Raw genomic sequence first — 19,156 nt, 5'->3', positions numbered from 1 at the left:
GTTATATTTTAGTTGTCTAATTGCATGTGGGGATTGAGAATGAGTCATAAGTCCGATGTAATGGTGTATCGGTCAATGAGGAAGTCACCATGCCTGAAAGTGAGAAGCGTGCACTACTTCGAAGTGCTCATGTCAGGCAGAATATATTATATTGTCAATATACAGCATGTCAATAATATATCATTCTTCGGGGCGGGGTAACTAAATTTTGTTTTTACTTCCCATAGTAATTGTATCAAAAGTATTGGAAACCGTAAACACAAGCACGCACAAGTTGCAAATCAATAGATTGTCAACAGTTACATTGCCCACGTTTTTTATCTGGTGCTCTAAGTAAAACCAATATAACCTGAAAGGCATAGAGTTAGTGGATCTTTTCAATGAATAAACATGAAAGAGTGAGTGAGTATGGTTTTACGCCGGTTTTAGCAATATTCCAGCAATATCACGACACCAGAAATGGGCTTCACACATTGTACCCATGTCGGGAATCGAACCCGTGTCTTCGGCGAGACGAGCGAACGCTTTGACCACTAGGCTACCCCACCGCCCAGTAGTCTCCACCCTTGAATATTAAATGGTCAGTCGTCCCTAATAAAGTCTATATACTAGTATTATATCTTCACCTTTCAGTCCTGCGACGTCGCCATTTAACAAAGAATTTCCCCTCACTACTATTGATTTTAATTATATTAAAAATGAATCCATAACAAATTTTATTTCGGCATCTGGGACATGGAGTTGGGCATGTCACCAGGGATAAATCTAGACTTGCTCAGAGGCTGATATCCAGCCCCAAATCTGCAGCAGTAAACTTTCCCTCTTCAATAGTGATAACATATCTACGCCATCCTAAAGTAACATTAGAGTGAGTGAGTGAGTGAGTTGGGTTTAACGCCGCTTTTAACAGTATTCCAGTTATAACACGGCGTGTCAGCTTAATGTCGAAGGAAAGCCCGAAGTGATGCAGGTCTCAGACGTTTACCACTTCGGTGAAACCCACGAACACGGGTGTGGTGCTGACAAACCTAGAAACATAATCGGGGCGAACCGGGAATCGAACCCACAATCATAGGTTTCTGGCGTGCCCAAGGGACGCAACTCTGCACGGCGAATCGAGGTGCCTCAGACGACTGGGCCACCCGTGCCCCCGCAACATGAGAGAATATGGAGAGATGTAATACTTTCCTCATAAAGTGGATGTACAGGCCTTGTTACACGCATTCAATGATGTAATATAATACATTGCCACAAACTGTGTGTTGAGTTCCGACTGAGGATCGACAGTCACGTGACTGCGAGCAGCTATATTTAGCAGCGGGTGCAGTGAACGAACACCGTGTGCGAAATACGCTCTCAGTCGGAAAGCGCACGTAAAATCTCCAATGTAAGTAAATAAGTGAACGAGTGAATGAGTGAGTTTGGTTTAACGCCGCTTTTAACAGTATTCCAGTAATATGGCAGAAATACCAAAAGACGTTAAACGATGGTACTTGTTGTTACCCTGTCTGGCGCTCGGCATAAAGGGGATACAACAAGGACTGGTCGGCTCGGAGTCAGTATACTGTGTCTGAATGGGGTAGTCTCACTGCGGCATGGTATCTCAGTGAGCTAGCACTATAAATCGGCATACGTCCAGACTAGTACAAGCAGCCACACACACACACACACACACACACACACACACGTGCATGCACGTCTCAAAATAAGTGCAATAATCTTGGAAGCGACCTTAAACCCCATTTCACCTCAGCCACCTCCCATCAGGACATCAGTTTAACTTCACTTCACTTCACTTCACCCGGGTGCCAGTTCTTTAGACATTTGAGTGAGTGAGTGAGTGAGTGAGTTGGGTTTAACGCCGCTTTTAACAGTATTCCAGTTATATCGCTGCGTGTCAGCTTAATGTAAGAGGTTCGCCCGAAGTGATGCAGGTCTCAGACGTTTACCACTTCGGTGAAACCCACGAACACGGGTGTGGTGCTGACAAACCTAGAAACATAATCGGGGCGAACCGGGATTCGAACCAACAACCATAGGTTTCTGGCGTGCCCAAGGGACGCAACTCTGCACAGCGAGTCGCGGCGCCTTAGACGACTGGGCCACCCGTGCCCCCACATTTGAGTGAGAGTGTAGGAGACCTGGGTTCCAAATATACACAAAGAAAAAAGTTAAGCACACCCCTATTTCTGAACCATGACAAATGGCTCAATTCATGGCATGGGATGACTGACCACAGGAGCTGGGCGATACCAATGTCATCAGATAGAACAAACATTTCACAACAAATAAAGAAGATAATTGGTGAGTTGTGATTGAAATTTACTGACAAAGACATCATGGTAACACAGGTACTGTTTTTGACCTTAGTCAATCCCTAAAAAAAGTATGGAGCTGCTGGATTAAGTAAAGGCGAGGTTAGGTGAAATTGGGTTTAACGTCGCGTCCAAGATTATTGCACTTATATAGCGACGTGCATGCACGTGTGTGTGTGTGTGTGGCTGCTTGTACTAGTCCGGACTGATGCCGATTTATAGTGCTAGCTCACTGAGATACCATGACGCAGTTTAACATGAATACCCCACTCAGACACAGTATAGTGACTCCGAGCCGACCAGTCCTTGTTTTAGCCCCTTAATGTCGAACGCCAGACAGGGTAACAACAAGTACCATCGTTTAACGTCTTTTGGTATGACGCGGCCGGGGATCAAACCCCGGACCTTCCGCTCTCCGGGCGGACGCTCTACCACTAGACCACGGAGGCGGCAAAGTAAAGGAGTTACTTAAAGGAGTTACGTTTGAGGTTTCATGACCACCAGATCCCGTTAGTCGCCTCTTACGACAAGCATAGTCGTAAAACACTGTGCTTGATGTAAGAGGCGACTATGCTTGTCGTAAGAGGTGACTATGCTTGTCGTAAGAGGCGACTATGCTTGTCGTAAGAGGCGACTATGCTTGTCGTAAGAGGTGACTATGCTTGTCGTAAGAGGCGACTAACGGGATCGGGTTGTCATGCTCGCTGACATGGTTGATGCATGTCATCATTTCCCAATTGCGTGGATTGATGGTCATGATGTCAATCGCTGGATTGTCTGGTCCAGACTTAATTATTTACAATCCGCCGTCATATAGCTGGAATATTGTTGAGTGCGGCTTGACACAAAACACGAACAAACTCTGTCTGCATGAACTACACAACAACTACAAATCATAAGCATTTATTTTCATCATCTTTTCCAGATCTGCATGTGATTCAGTTTAACATTGAATATGAAGGAAAGTCCCTTATAGCAATAGTTAGGTGTCAGACCTAGCACGTGTACGCCGAGTAATTACATCGCCCCGAGGCAAGGGACTTAACTGACTGTATTGCCGATCTAGGCTGCAATTTCTGGGTTCGATCTTAGCGCCACCAGTCGATATAATGAGTTATGCCCCTCCAATTGACCAATCAGATTTCACTCTCATACCACTTGCATTGGCCTCAAACAAAATGTTGTCGCCCAGTGAAACGATCTGGTCGGAAATCAAGATCTACATCGTAATAAAAGGGTCTTACTTCGCAAAGTGCATCAGCTAAGCTGAGGTAAAATTGGGTTTAACGTCGCGTCCAAGATTATTGCACTTATATAGCGACATGCATGCATGTATGTGTGTGGCTGCTTGTACTAGTCCGGACTAGTGCCTATTTACAGTGCTAGCTCACTGAGATACCATGCCGCAAAATAACATGAATACCACACTCAGACACAGTATACTGACTCCGAGCCGACCAGTCCTTGTTTTAGCCCCTTTATGCCGAGACAGGGTAACAACAAGTACCATCTTTGAACGTCGCTCGGGCGGACGCTCTACCACTAGACCACGGAGGCGGTCTGCGTCAAATAAAGTGAGCACCATGGATAAAAATATGAGAAGATTTTAAAATCTCGCATTCGACGAAATCTGCACAGCAGTTTACAAACCAGATGCTGATTTCTTTACGCGATTTTGACTATACATTAACTCGTTAGTCCACCCAAAATATAACTCCATAATTTCAGCCTAATTCAACGAGGGTGGAAACTGGACTTTTATACTCAGCTAACTCCCTTGCCTCAGGAAGAAGAGTAATTATTAACCTCATTACTTCATTGGACAAGACTCACAAAGAGTACGATAACACAAGTGGTCAACTGTAACATAGGTTATTTGGGGAATTGGGCTTTCGTGGTTTCATATACCGTATTCGACTTAATAAGCGCCCAGGGCGCTCTAAAAATTAGAAAATAGGGGGCTCTTATTAGAATATTATTTTGGTGAAAAAAACAGAGTTAAAAGATAAATTTCGTGGTTTATGCTGACAGCCTGAAATGTTTATGTACGACAGATATATTTTTTCAGAATATAATTGCCCATGATTAAGGGTGCATATAACAAACGAGTGCGTATTATACGCGAAAAAATAAGTCTTGTGTACATTGATCAATCAGAAGGGGTGCCAACTGGGATTGTTCACTAGCCAATATATTAGCAAATATCGCTGTGGGCGCTTATTAGAGCGGGGCGCTTATTACGTCGAATACGGTAAATTCTAGCAGTGTTAGAGTCTGAGTCCCATCCGGGATTCAAACCCACACTTCTCAGAGTAAGTTACCTTATCAAGCAGGGCAGCAGAGATGCCTCTTTCATTGTGGGTTCGAAACTGTTCACAGCAGCGGTACAAACACTCACTCGTTCACTCACTCCCTCACTCACCCACTAAGGTCCACCATATATAACAGAAACAGAAACACGAAAGGATAAACAAGAGTAAATATCATTCAACTACATATACACATTAGATCCGGGGTAAACTCGGTCTCCAGCAACCCATGCTTGCCATAAAAGGGGGCTATGCTTGTCATAAGAGGCGACTAATGGATGGGTGGTCAGGCTCGCTGACTTGGTTGATGGATGTCATCGTGTCCCAAATGCGTGGATCGATGCTCATGATGTCAATCACTGGATTATCTGGTCAGGACTCGATTATTTAGAGACCGCGTCATATAGCTGGAATATTGCTGAGTGTGGCGTTAAACAACAAACAAAACAAAACATAAAGACATTGTTAGCATGCAGCAGTTGTCCCTCCTTCCCAAGCGAGATAGTTCTGTGGTAGGCAGACACTGATCTGTTGGTCAGACCAACACACAGACACACACACAGAGACACACACACACACACACACACACACACACACACACACACACACACACACACACACACACACTTCCATGCATAAGTAGGAGCCCTCAGATGGGTCTATGGCTGGCATAAATCAGATCTCATGCTCTGTTAACTCCAATAACTGACACACATAACCAAATTAAAAAATATATATATCTATACATATATATATACAATGTATTGTGCATAAATAGATACTCTGTATACATTAAATGCTGGACAATGTTTCAGGTAGTGGAATGTTGGTTTGAGTAGTTGTCTCCCCTTCACCACACAAGTATCTGCCACCAGGTGGATCTACCATTGTAGCAGTTTTCTTTATATGAGTAAGCATATTTTCTCCGCCAAGGGAGTGACACCTTCGTTACACACTCGGTAACATCGTTGCCACTTGTGTGGTCGCGGCCATTACAAGAATCTTTAAATTTGCCCTCTAACCCCAAATGTAGTCATGTTTATACTTTTTTTATGTCTTTGGGAATGTCATCACAGTTAATTTTGAAAAGGTTTACGACTGATCAAATTTCCCAGATGAATTTACCTTTTTTGTCTGTTTGATCAGATTGGTTCAAGATCACAGACGAATCCACCAACTTCTCCCTTACATTTTTACTACACCAATTACCTGATAGTTGTAAAGAAACAAAAATTCAAATTGACAAAGTAAATAATTGGAATAAGAGTATTCGGAGTCCCTGCAGTCATCTCTTGTTTGTAAACATAATGGTCAGTCAGTTGTGAGTTCAACTCCAAGCATGGTTCAATGTTATGTGTACGACAAACCAATCAGAATGCGAGTATGATTTCAAGTTCTTCGTCAAAGAATCCCTCAGAAATAATTTTTGATTTTACATGTCTTGCATCTAAAAATATACCCAAGGCACAGTTAAATGTGTTCAATCATACTGTGTAATTCCGCATGTCCCAATGTGCTTTAAATTGCATCTGAAATATATATAATATATGGGGAAATGTATGTGAACCATTACGCAACGAGTTGACCATTCTTTTAGGTATGCCTGTTTGTGCTCAGACGGAACCCGGTCGCAAAAATGGCCATGAGAGAGGCACGAGTCGCTATTCGGCTTGTCCCGGAATAACAGGAGTTGGTCACGAATGGTATCTTCCTCCAGCTGTATCTGACAATGAATGTGTTGCTCACACATCATTTGGACAGCTTTCATCCGGCATACTGGTTTGAAGAAGATTTTTTACCCTCACAAACTTGATAAAAATAATAAAAATGAAAATCTTTCTTCCATAAAAATAATTAAAAAAATAATTTGATATTTCAAACATCTCTTTCTCCTGATTGTGATGGGAACAGATCACAGGCCTGCCGGATAGCCTCCTTTGCGGAAGTCGCAGTTGGCGTACAGCCAGTGTTTGGATCGGGTGACGCCCTGGACGATGGATTCTCCCAACTTGGTGTACGAGACATTATGACCTAGAGCTTCCAGTCCAGCAATAACTCCCTGAAACAGACAAATATGTGATTCTGTGAGTGAATGAGATGTACCACACCCTCTACTGAGTCAAACTGTGGTTCAAGATGTACCACACCCTCTACTTACTGAGTCAAAGCTTAGTTCAAGATGTACCACACCCTCTACTTACTGAGTCAAAGCGTGGTTCAAGATGTACCACACCCTCTACTTACTGAGTCAAAGCGTGGTTCAAGATGTACCACACCCTCTACTTACTGAGTCAAAGCGTGGTTCAAGATGTACCACACCCTCTACTTACTGAGTCAAAGCGTGGTTCAAGATGTACCACACCCTCTACTTACTGAGTCAAACTGTGGTTCAAGATGTACCACACCCTCTACTTACTGAGTCAAAGCTTAGTTCAAGATGTACCACACCCTCTACTTACTGAGTCAAAGCTTGGTTCAAGATGTACCACACCCTCTACTGAGTCAAAGCGTGGTTCAAGATGTACCACACCCTCTCCTGAGTCAAAGCTTGGTTCAAGATGTGCCACACCCTCTTCTCACTGAGTCAAAGCTTGGTTTTAGATGTACCACACCCTCTACTCACTGAGTCAAAGCGTGGTTCAAGATGTACCACGCCCTCTACTCACTGAGTCAAAGCTTGGTTTAAGATGTACCACGCCCTCTACTCACTGAGTCAAAGCTTGGTTTAAGATGTACCACACCCTCTACTTACTGAGTCAAACTGTGGTTCAAGATGTACCACACACTCTACTCACTGAGTCAAACTGTGGTTCAAGATGTACCACACCCTCTACTCACTGACTCAAACTGTGGTTCAAGATGTACCACGCCCTCTACTTACTGAGTCAAAGCGTGGTTCAAGATGTGCCACACCCTCTACTCACTGAGTCAAAGCTTGGTTCAAGATGTACCACACCCTCTACTCACTGAGTCAAAGTGTGGTTCAACATAGCGTGGTTCAAGATGTACCACACCCTCTACTCACTGAGTGAAAACTTGGTTCAAGATGTACCACACCCTCTACTGAGTCAAAGCGTGGTTCAAGATGTACCACACCCTCTACTCACTGAGTCAAAGCTTGGTTCAAGATGTACCACACCCTCTACTGAGTCAAACTGTGGTTCAAGATGTGCCACACCCTCTACTCACTGAGTCAAACTGTGGTTCAAGATGTACCACGCCCTCTACTTACTGAGTCAAAGCTTGGTTCAAGATGTACCACGCCCTCTACTCACTGAGTCAAAGCCTGGTTCAAGATGTACCACACCCTCTACTTACTGAGTCAAACTGTGGTTCAAGATGTGCCACACCCTCTACTTACTGAGTCAAACTCTGGTTCAAAAGAGATGAATGGTGGCAGCAGCTGGTGATGGAGGCGACGGGCGTCGATGGCCTGCTTGATGTCGTCCCCTAGCCATAGGACCCGAGCAGCAACCTGCAACAAACACATCACACGTCACACGTCACACATTACACATTACATGTCACACATCACACGTTACACATTACACGTCACACGTCACAAGTCACACATTAAACGTTACACGTTACACATTACACGTCACACATCACACATTACACGTTACACATCACACATTACACGTCACACATTACATGTTACATATCACACATTACACGTCACACATCACACATTACACGTTGCACATCACACATTACACGTTACACATCACACATTACACGTCACACATTACATGTTACATATCACACATTACACGTCACACATCACACATTACACGTTGCACGACACACATCACACATTACACGTTACACGTTACACATCACACATTACACATCACACATTACGTTACATATCACACATTACACGTCACACATTACGCGTTGCACATCACACATTACACGTTACACATCACACATTACACGTCACACATTACACGTCACACATCACACATTACACGTTACACATCACACATTACAAGTCACACATCACACATTACACGTTGCATGTCACAAGTCACACATTACAGGCCTCAAATCACACATCACACTTTACACGTCAGACATCGCATGTTACGTCACACATCACATGTTGTAATCATACATCACACATCGTATGTCACACGTCACACATCTCAAGTGGCACGTCATAGATCAAACATCACACAACACACGCTGCACAAAACAAAATGCACAACATATTGTTGTATTTTAATTCCTCTATGTTGTGTTTGACTGAAGCTAATACTGCTGTTTGACTGAAGCTAATGCTGCTGTTAGACTGAAGCTAATGCTGCTGTTTGACCAAAGCTAATTATGCTGTTTAACTGAAGCTAATGCTGCTCTGTTAGACTGAAGCTAATGCTGCTGTTTGACCGACGGTAATGCAGCTGTTTGACCAAAGCTAATGCTGCTGTTTGACCAATGCTAATGCTGCTGTTTGATCGAGGCTAATGCTGCTGTTTAACCTAAGCTAATGCTGCTGTTTGACCAAAGCTAATGCTGCTGTTTGATCGAGGCTAATGCTGCTGTTTGACCAAAGCTAATGCTCCTGTTTGACTGAAGCTAATGCTGCTGTTTGACCAAAGCTAATTCTCCTGTTTGACTGAAGCTAATGCTGCTGTTTGATCGAGGCTATTGCTGCTGTTTGACCAAAGCTAATGCTCCTGTTTGACTGAAGCTAATGCTGCTGTTTGATAGAGGCTAATGCTGCTGTTTGACCAAAGCTAATTCTCCTGTTTGACTGAAGCTAATGCTGCTGTTTGATCGATGCTAATGCTCCTGTTTGACTGAAGCTAATGCTGCTGTTTGATAGAGGCTAATGCTGCTGTTTGACTGAAGCTAATGCTGCTGTTTGATCGAGGCTAATGCTCCTGTTTGACTGAAGCAAATGCAGCTGTTTGATTGAGGCTAATGCTGCTGTTAGACCAAAGCTAATGCTGCTGTTTGACTGAAGCTATCCTGCTCTGTAAGACTGAAGCTTGTTAGCAGATTAACACAAACAAAACTAAGATTTTTACCACATTTTTCACCTCTTCAAAAGAATTGTGAAAAATCCCTCACTAAAACCTCACTCAAAACGCATCACACAAGATGAATCACTCACCACACAGCTCACATCGTCCTGCCAAACACGTGTCATTTGTAAAACAGGCACTCATCCAAAGACACACTGTACACCAACACAAACAATTTGAACTCACATATGCTGTTGCTGTGGTGATGCGAGACCCGCCTGCAGCACCCACAACTAGTTTAACGTCACCATTCTTGTCCACAAATATCGCTGGGCACATGGAGGACAGTGGGCGTTTCCCAGGTTTGATGAAGTTGGCGGGTGATGGGGGGATGCCGAATGCGTTGGTGATGTTGGGGGAGGAGAAGTCGTCCATCTCATCGTTGAAGATGATGCCGGTGCGAGTTCCACGGATACCTGACCCAAACCTGAATACGGACAATTCCTGGATTCAGTGAGTGAGTTGGGTTTAACGCTGCTTTTAACAGAATTACGGCGGTTCAGCTTAATGTGGGAGGAAAGCCCGAAGTGATGCAGGTCTTAGACGTTCACTCTTCGGTGAAACCCACGAGCACGGGTATGGTGCTGACAAACCTAGAAACATAATCGGGTTGAACCGGGATTCGAACCTACAATCATAGGTTTCTGGCGTGTCCAGGGGGCGCAACTCTGCACAGCGAATAGGGGCACAATGATTGTATGGGAAGGAATGAAGGGACAGTTGGACAGACACAATATATACATGTGGATCTCTGGATTTGATTCTGAGGAGTTCTGTCCCATTCTGTTCCATTTTAGGCCGTCGTGTTCGACAAAGAAACCCACCTGTCCATACACTCAATGAATTGACTGCTGCTTCACATGAGAAATGGGACAGAATTCCTCAGAATAAAATCAAGAGATTGATCCAAAGAATGAGGAGTGAGTGAGTGAGTGAGTTTGGTTTTACGCCGCTTTTAACAGTATTCCAGTTATATCACGGCGTGTCAGCTTAATGTGGGAGGAAAGCCCGAAGTGATGCAGGTCTCAGACGTTTACCACTTCGGTGAAACCCACGAGCACGGGTATGGTGCTGACAAACCTACAAACATAATCGGGGCGAACCGGGATTCAAACCCACAATCATAGGTTTCTGGCGTGCCCAAGGGACGCAACTCTGCACAGCGAATCGCGGCGCCTTAGACGACTGGGCCACCCGTGCCCCCCAAAGAATGCGGAGGCGTCTTGAAGCAGTTGTTCGGGTTCTAGAGCTGCAACGATACAGGATGGTCACGATATGATACGCATCTCGATATCCTGTCACGATACGATACGTATCTCACTACGCAATGATAAAAAATAAGACTTAAAGCATGTCAAGATTGAACCTTTCATGATTTTGGAACAGTCAAAATTATTTTATAATTACAGGACTAGTTGTTAAGCTTCAAAGTGGAACTTTCTCTAATTTTCCTTCAAAACAATTCAAAGTTCAAACACCAGAAAATAATTGATGTACTTCACCAGTGATACAACTTCAAAGAATTTTGATGCAATGGTCGACGAAATTGTGTCTGAAATTATTGTTTTATCAGGAATAATATATTCAAATATCGTGTTACTTTAGTTGCAGCTTTTACTATATATATATTTAAAATTATAAGAACCACAAGTGCAGCATTTTGGTACTGGTGATTGTTGTTGCAGGATATTTTTACGTAAGGAACAATTTGACCAGTCACCGTAGGGACTTCCCGCGCTACATGTATTTCAATTGCGAAAACGTTATGTTAACATATATTAGCCAAATTGCCACAAATATGACTTTTAACAAGTCAAAGTATGGCATTTTTTATATATGTATCCATTCTCTAGCAACTAAAGTTTCAATGCATCAGAAGTGGTAATCTGACATCGTTGCTGTATCTCTTCACACACGATTTCACCTAACTTAATGAAAACAATATTTAATGAAATTTTGAGTAAAATCAATAAAATATATTACAAACACATGTCCAGATATTCAATGAACATGTTTTAATAACAAGATATACTAGCCACATAAAGAAACTGTGCACGGAGAAAATATATTCTGGATTGAAATACAACACAGCAAGAACAAAATGATGCAGACGCTGTAGCAGCTGAATGATCGGACCATAAGAAAATGTCAACGGCACCTGAACAACATCTGTTACGATGACGTCAGAAGATCAAAATGGAGTAGGGGGTCATTCGACAAAGTCACAATTCAATAACGGGTATGACCACCCTGTGCGTGAATCACAGCAGTGCATCGGCGACACATGGAGTCCACCAAATGGGCATGGAAGGCCTGGAGAATGGCCTGCCATATCCTCCTCAAATCCTGTGCCATGTCACGGACGTTATCTGGATGATGTTGAAGATGGCACAGACAGCGCTCTATTTCATCCCACACATGCTCTATTGGGGAGAGATCTGGAGAAATTGCAGGCCATGGCAGTAACATGACATTGGTATGGTGAAGGAAATCCATTGCGACTCTAGCCGTGTGAGGACGAGCGGTGTCCTGTTCAAATGTCAATCCCGGGCCATGACGTTGCAGGAAAGGAATGACCACAGGCCTCAGAATCTGATCTCTGTAGCCAACACCGGTGAGATTGCCCTGAACAACCACCAAAGGGGTTCAGTGCTGTGCTGTTATCCCACCCCAAATCATCACAGAGCCATCTCCAAAACGATTCCTCTCCACAATACAGTTGCGTGCATAACGTTCTCCCAAATGCCGGTAGACACGTTGGCGCCCGTCACTGTGGGAAATGTTGAACCTCGATTCATCTGTAAAGACAACATTTCTCCACCATATTCGAGGTTGGCGAACATGATTTTGACACCATCTTAGACGGTTGACTTGATGACAGTGTGTCAGGATGGGACGTATGGCAGGGCGTCGTGGTCGAATCCCGTACTGACGTAAACGATTCCTGGCAGTGTTGGGATGGATACGGCGCAGTCCAGGAATTGTCTGGGACGTTGTTACTGCCGTTTGGAACCTGTGTCGGAGATGTGTAACTCGAATCCATCTGTCCTGTCTTGGCGTCGTTACTCGTGGACGTCCTGAACGTGGGTGGTCGGCAACGTCATTTGTGTTCTGATAACGCCTCACCAATGCCGATATCGTGTTACGATGGCATTGGAAATTTGTTGCCACCTGTTGTTGCCTCATTCCCAATCGGATCATTCCAATGGCTTCATGACGCTGTGCAGCTGTCAATCTTGGCATGATTTGCTTGTGATATGCTTGTGTCTGCGCCTGAGAAGTTTTGAATTTTTGAATGACCACAGATTATGCTTTCCAAAGTGACAGCGAATTTTGAGTTGCACATGCTGTGTACAGCTGCACAGGATGCACGTGCAGTAACACATTGCACGTCCATAGGCCCCCATCAATGACGTCATATCGCATGGCACGTGCATGAGCGTTTGAATGTCTCCAATAATTGCTGTGTTCAAACCTATATTTCATATATGGACGGTGTGCCCTTATATCTATATTTTCTCCGTGCACAGTTTCTTAATGTGGCTAGTATAGTATAATAATGGTATTGAAATTGCGTACTTCAGTTCGGATTTGCTGACAGGTATTTCCAGTGTTACGTGCTTGCAGTGATCAGCTGATAATGTTTTTTGAGATTGGGAAAAACATCTGTCAGTGTAAAACCTGAGCTTATTAAAAATGTAAGTACGTTTTTGGGAGCCATGCGTTACCGCGCGCTATAACCAAGTTAGCGGTTTATTGAAAGGCACAATAGCGAGGTATCGCTGTACTTGAGATTTGCGTTCCGTATCGTGGCGTATCAATAAATGGGCCCACGTTTATCGTATATCGTATCGTGGGTCAAGTATCGCGATGCATCGGAATATCGGTGTATCATTTCACCCTTATCGGGTTCAGGGAGTTTAAACAAGATACGGATGGAATGTCAATATTTGGACTTGCAGGACATTGTTATTCAATTCTGTGAACCAGAAGTGTGCATGGTACTGACGGTTTAGTCTGTGCAACAAAAGTGACATTCGTAATTTTTTCGGATGAAATTAAGTTATTTTCCAAATATGTAACATCTAAAAAACAAACATTATTTCATGGTTATCTTGGCTATGTTCCTCCTCAACTCTTCCTTTTCACTAAATTAATTATATGGTATGAAAATCTTTTACACATTTTATGCACTAGTTCATTAAAGTTGCCCAATCTGAGAATATACGGGTGTTGCTTAACTAAATACTATGTGTATACATCGGTTGTGTACCTGAGATTAACAGTGGTTGTCACAGCAACAGCATTGCCCTCGTTGTCTACGATGGAGAGGTGGGACGTGCTGGTCTTCAGCTGGTCGTAGAACGTGGGGCCATAGTACATCAAGTCATGGGTTTGGTTGTCCCAGATCAGAGATCGGATTCCGTCAGCGTAGTCTCGGGACGTCAGGTTAGCCACCAGCTGCAGCAAGAGTTACATCAATCACAGACTTACAATTGCATCAACAAACTCTCACATTTATCACAGACTTACGATCTCTTATCAACAAACTCTCACATTTATCACAGACTTACGATCTCTTATCAACAAACTCTCACAATTATCACAGACTTACGATCTCATCAACAAACTTTTACACTTATCACAGACTTACGATCTCTTATCAACAAACTCTTACACTTATCACAGACTTAAGATTTCTATCAACAAACTCTTACATTTATCAGAATTACCATCTCTTATCAACAAACTTTTACACTTATCACAGACTTTTGATCTCTATCAACAAACTTTTACACTTATCACAGACTTACGATCTCTTATCAACAAACGCTCACACTTATCACAGACTTTTGATCTCTATCAACAAACTTTTACACTTATCACAGACTTACGATCTCTTATCAACAAACTCTCACACTTATCACAGAGTTACGATCTCTTATCAACAAACGCTCACACTTATCACAGACTTTTGATCTCTATCAACAAACTTTTACACTTATCACAGACTTACAATCTCATCAACAAACGCTCACACTTATCACAGACTTACGATCTCTATGAACAAACTCTCACACTTATCACAGACTTACAATCTCTTATCAACAAACGCTCACACTTATCACAGACTTACGATTTCTATAAACAAACTCTTACATTTATCAGAATTACCATCTCTTATCAACAAACGCTCACACTTATCACAGACTTATGATTTCTATGAACAAACTCTTACATTTATCAGACTTACGATCTCTTATCAAACAAACACTCACACTTATCACAGACTTACGATCTCTTATTAACAAAGACTTGCATTTATCCCAGACTTACAATCTCTATCAACAAACTCTCACACTTATCAGAATTACCATCTCTTATCAACAAACGCTCACACTTATCACAGACTTATGATTTCTATGAACAAACTCTTACATTTATCAGACTTACGATCTCTTATCAACAAACGCCCACTCTTATCACAGACTTACGATCTCTTATTAACAAAGACTTGCATTTATCCCAGACTTACGATCTCTATCAACAAACTCTCACACTTATCACAGACCTACAATCTCTATGAACAAACTCTTACACTTATCAGACTTACGATCTCATGAACAAACTCTCACACTTATCACAGACTTTCGATCTCTATCAACAACATCTCACATTTATCACAGACTTACGATCTCTATCAACAAACTCTCACATTTATCACAGACTTACGATCTCTATCAACAAACTCTCACACTTATCACAGACTTACGATCTCTATGAACAAACTCTTACATTTATCAGACTTACGATCTCTTATCAACAAACGCTCACACTTATCACAGACTTACGATCTCTATGAACAAACTCTTACATTTATCAGACTTACGATCTCTTATCAACAAACGCTCACACTTATCACAGACTTACAATCTCTATGAACAAACTCTTACATTTATCAGACTTACGATCTCATGAACAAACTCTCACACTTATCACAGACTTACGATCTCTTATTAACAAAGACTTGCATTTATCCCAGACTTTGGATCTCATCAACAAACTCTCACATTTATCACAGACTTAAGATCTCTCTCCACAAATGCTCACACTTATCACAGACTTAAGATCTCTCTCCACAAATGCTCACACTTATCACAGACTTACGATCTCTATCAACAAACTCTCACACTTATCACATATTTCACCCGTCACACATTTGTGCTGCATCTCAACAAACCTTCTCTCTAACCACAGACTTACGCTAGAGACGTTGAGAAAGTCTTCATCCCCAAGATCTGTTCGTTTTGCATAGGCAAACTTGAATGCTTCTACAATCCTGTGATGGGTCAGCACGGAGTCACTGAGCTTGCTGATACTCCCAGGGCTGAATTTGTAGCCTGCAGCAGAGGTAAACATTTCACTTCTACCCCGGACTCCCCACACAACACAGGAACATGTTACAGTGGACACTTCTACCCAGGGACAGGAACATCTTACAGTGGACACTTCTACCCCAGACTCCCCACACAACACAGGAACATGTTACAGTGGACACTTCTACGCCGGACTCCCCACACAACACAGGAACATGTTACAGTGGACACTTCTACCCCGGACTCTCCACACAACACAGGAACATGTTACAGTGGACACTTCTACCCCGGACTCCCCAAACAACACAGGAACATGTTACAATGGACACTTCTACCCCAGACTCCCCACACAACAAAGGAACATGTTACAGTGGACACTTCTACCCCGGACTCTCCACAGGAACATGTTACAGTGGACACTTCTACCCCAGACTCCCAACACAACACAGGAACATGTTGCAGTGGACACTTCTACCCCGGACTCCCCACACAACACAGGAACATGTTACAGTGGACACTTCTACCCCGGACTCCCCACACAACACAGGAACATGTTACAGTGGACACTTCTACCCCGGACTCCCCAAACAACACAGGAACATGTTACAGTGGACACTTCTACCCCGGGACTGGAACATGTTACAGTGGACACTTCTCCCCCGGACTCCCCACAGGAACATGTTACAGTGGACACTTCTACCCCCGACTCCCCACACAACACAGGAACATGTTACAGTGGACACTTCTACCCCGGGACTGGAACATGTTACAGTGGACACTTCTCCCCCGGACTCCCCACAGGAACATGTTACAGTGGACACTTCTACCCCCGACTCCCCACACAACACAGGAACATGTTACAGTGGACACTTCTGCCCTGGACTCCCCACACAACACAGGAACATGTTACAGTGGACACTTCTACCCCGGACTCTCTACACAACACAGGAACATGTTACAGTGGACACTTCTACCCCGGACTCCCCACACAACATAGGAACATGTTACAGTGGACACTTCTACCCCGGGACTGGAACATGTTACAGTGGACACTTCTACCCCGGGACTGGAACATGTTACAGTGGACACTTCTACCCCGGACTCCCCACACAACACAGGAACATGTTACTGTGGACACTTCTACCCCGGACTCCCCACACAACACAGGAACATGTTACAGTGGACACTTCTACCCCGGACTCCCCACACAACACAGGAACATGTTACAGTGGACACTTCTACCCCGGACTCCCCACATAACACAGGAACATGTTACAGTGGACACTTCTGCCCTGGACTCCCCACACAACACAGGAACATGTTACAGTGGACATTTCTACCTCGACTGACCCGGTGGAATAGGTTTTTAGGAATACATGCTTGTCCGAAAGGCGACTTTGCTCGTCGTAAGATGCGACTAACAGGATCAACTCGCAGACTTGGTCGTATTCCAATTGGAGGATCGATGCTCAGGCTCAGGCTCAGGCTCAGGCTCCCATCATATAGCTGGAGGGGCAGTCGGGTAGCCTAGTGGTTAAAGCGTTTGCTTGTCATGCTGAAGAACCGGGTTCGATTCCTGACATGGGTACAATGTGTGAAGCTCATTTCTGGTGTGCCCCACCATGATATTGCTGGAATATTGCTAAAAGCAGCATAAAACCATACTCAATCACTCACTCATAAAGCTGGAATATTGCTGAGGGTGGCGTTAAACAACAACCAACCGCTACATTGACCCCCCTTGTGTTTCTACAGATACAAAAACTGTCCAATTGATGCTCACCGTCAAGGATGTTCATGATGAAGGTGAGGACGGCACCGCTGGCGGGAGGTGGCGGGGAGTACAGCGTGTTCCCATCACTCAGTTTGGCCACCAGGGGGAGCTTCTTAAGGGCAGTGTACCCTGCCAGGTCATCCTTTGTGATGATGGAGCCTGCAGTAAAATGTAAAATACACTAGACAACACATGGTTGTGAGGGCAACTCTAACGGCCTACAGTAGACTACACATGGCTGTGTGGGCGAGTCTAACAGCCTACAAGAGACTACACATGGCTTTGTGGGCAGATTTAACTGCCTACAGTAGACTACACATGGCTGTGTGGGCAGATTTAACTGCCTACAGTAGACTACAAACAGCTGCGTGGGCAGATCTAACTTCCTGCAGTAGACTACATATGACTGTGTGGGCAGACCTAACTGCCTACAGTAGACTACAAACAGCTGTGTGGGCAGATCTAACTGCCTACAGTAGACAACACATGGCTGTGTGGGCAGACCTAACTGCCTGCAGTAGACTACATATGACTGTGTGGGCAGACCTAACTGCCTGCAGTAGACTACATATGACTGTGTGGGCAGATCTAACTGCCTACAGTAGACAACACATGGCTGTGTTGGCAGACCTAACTGCCTGCAGTAGACTACATATGACTGTGTGGGCAGACCTAACTGCCCGCAGTAGACTACAAACAGCTGTGTGGGCAGATTTAACTGCCTACAGTAGACTACACATGGCTGTGTGGGCAGATCTAACTGCCTACAGTAGACTACACATGGCTGTGTGGGCAGATTTAACTGCCTACAGTAGACTACACATGGCTGCATGGGCAGATCTAACTGCCTACAGTAGACTACACATGGCTGCATGGGCAGATCTAACTTCCTGCAGTAGACAACACATGGCTGTGTTGGCAGACCTAACTGCCTGCAGTAGACTACATATGACTGTGTGGGCAGACCTAACTGCCCGCAGTAGACTACAAACAGCTGTGTGGGCAGATCTAACTGCCTACAGTAGACTACGCATGGCTGCGTGGGCAGATCTAACTTCCTGCAGTAGACAACACATGGCTGTGTTGGCAGACCTAACTGCCTGCAGTAGACTACATATGACTGTGTGGGCAGATCTAACTGCCCCAATAGACTACAAATAGCTGTGTGGGCAGATCTAACTGCCTACAGTAGATAAAACATGGCTGTGTGGGCAGCTCTAACTGCCTACAGTAGATAAAACATGGCTGTGGGAGCAGCTCTAACTGTCTACAGTAGATAAAACATGGCTGTGTGGGCAGATCTAATTGCCTACAGTAGACTACACAGGACTGTGTGGGCAGCTCTAAC

The 19,156-nt window shown here is 43.9% G+C and overlaps 1 protein-coding gene across 1 annotated transcript in view; it reads right to left on the bottom strand.

Moving 5' to 3' along the window:
• Positions 1–5,341: 5,341 nt before the first annotated feature.
• The window catches only part of LOC124128147 (scoloptoxin SSD14-like), a 56,466-nt gene continuing 42,651 nt past the window's right edge, over positions 5,342–19,156 (bottom strand). Inside the window, exons 7-12 of the mRNA XM_048402142.1 lie at positions 17,818–17,967; positions 15,922–16,058; positions 13,931–14,118; positions 9,844–10,084; positions 7,986–8,099; positions 5,342–6,683 (exon numbers count right to left, since the gene is read on the bottom strand). Coding sequence (XP_048258099.1) covers positions 6,537–6,683; positions 7,986–8,099; positions 9,844–10,084; positions 13,931–14,118; positions 15,922–16,058; positions 17,818–17,967 — 977 coding nt within the window. The 3' untranslated portion in view covers positions 5,342–6,536. The remainder of the gene's footprint in view (positions 6,684–7,985; positions 8,100–9,843; positions 10,085–13,930; positions 14,119–15,921; positions 16,059–17,817; positions 17,968–19,156) is intronic.

Source organism: Haliotis rufescens, unplaced genomic scaffold (assembly GCF_023055435.1).
Source record: "Haliotis rufescens isolate VD_foot unplaced genomic scaffold, xgHalRufe1.0.p SCAF_24, whole genome shotgun sequence".
Taxonomy (NCBI): Eukaryota; Metazoa; Mollusca; class Gastropoda; order Lepetellida; family Haliotidae; genus Haliotis; species Haliotis rufescens.
The sequence above is the reverse complement of the archived record's forward strand: the minus strand, read 5'-3'. Positions and strand labels throughout refer to the sequence as shown.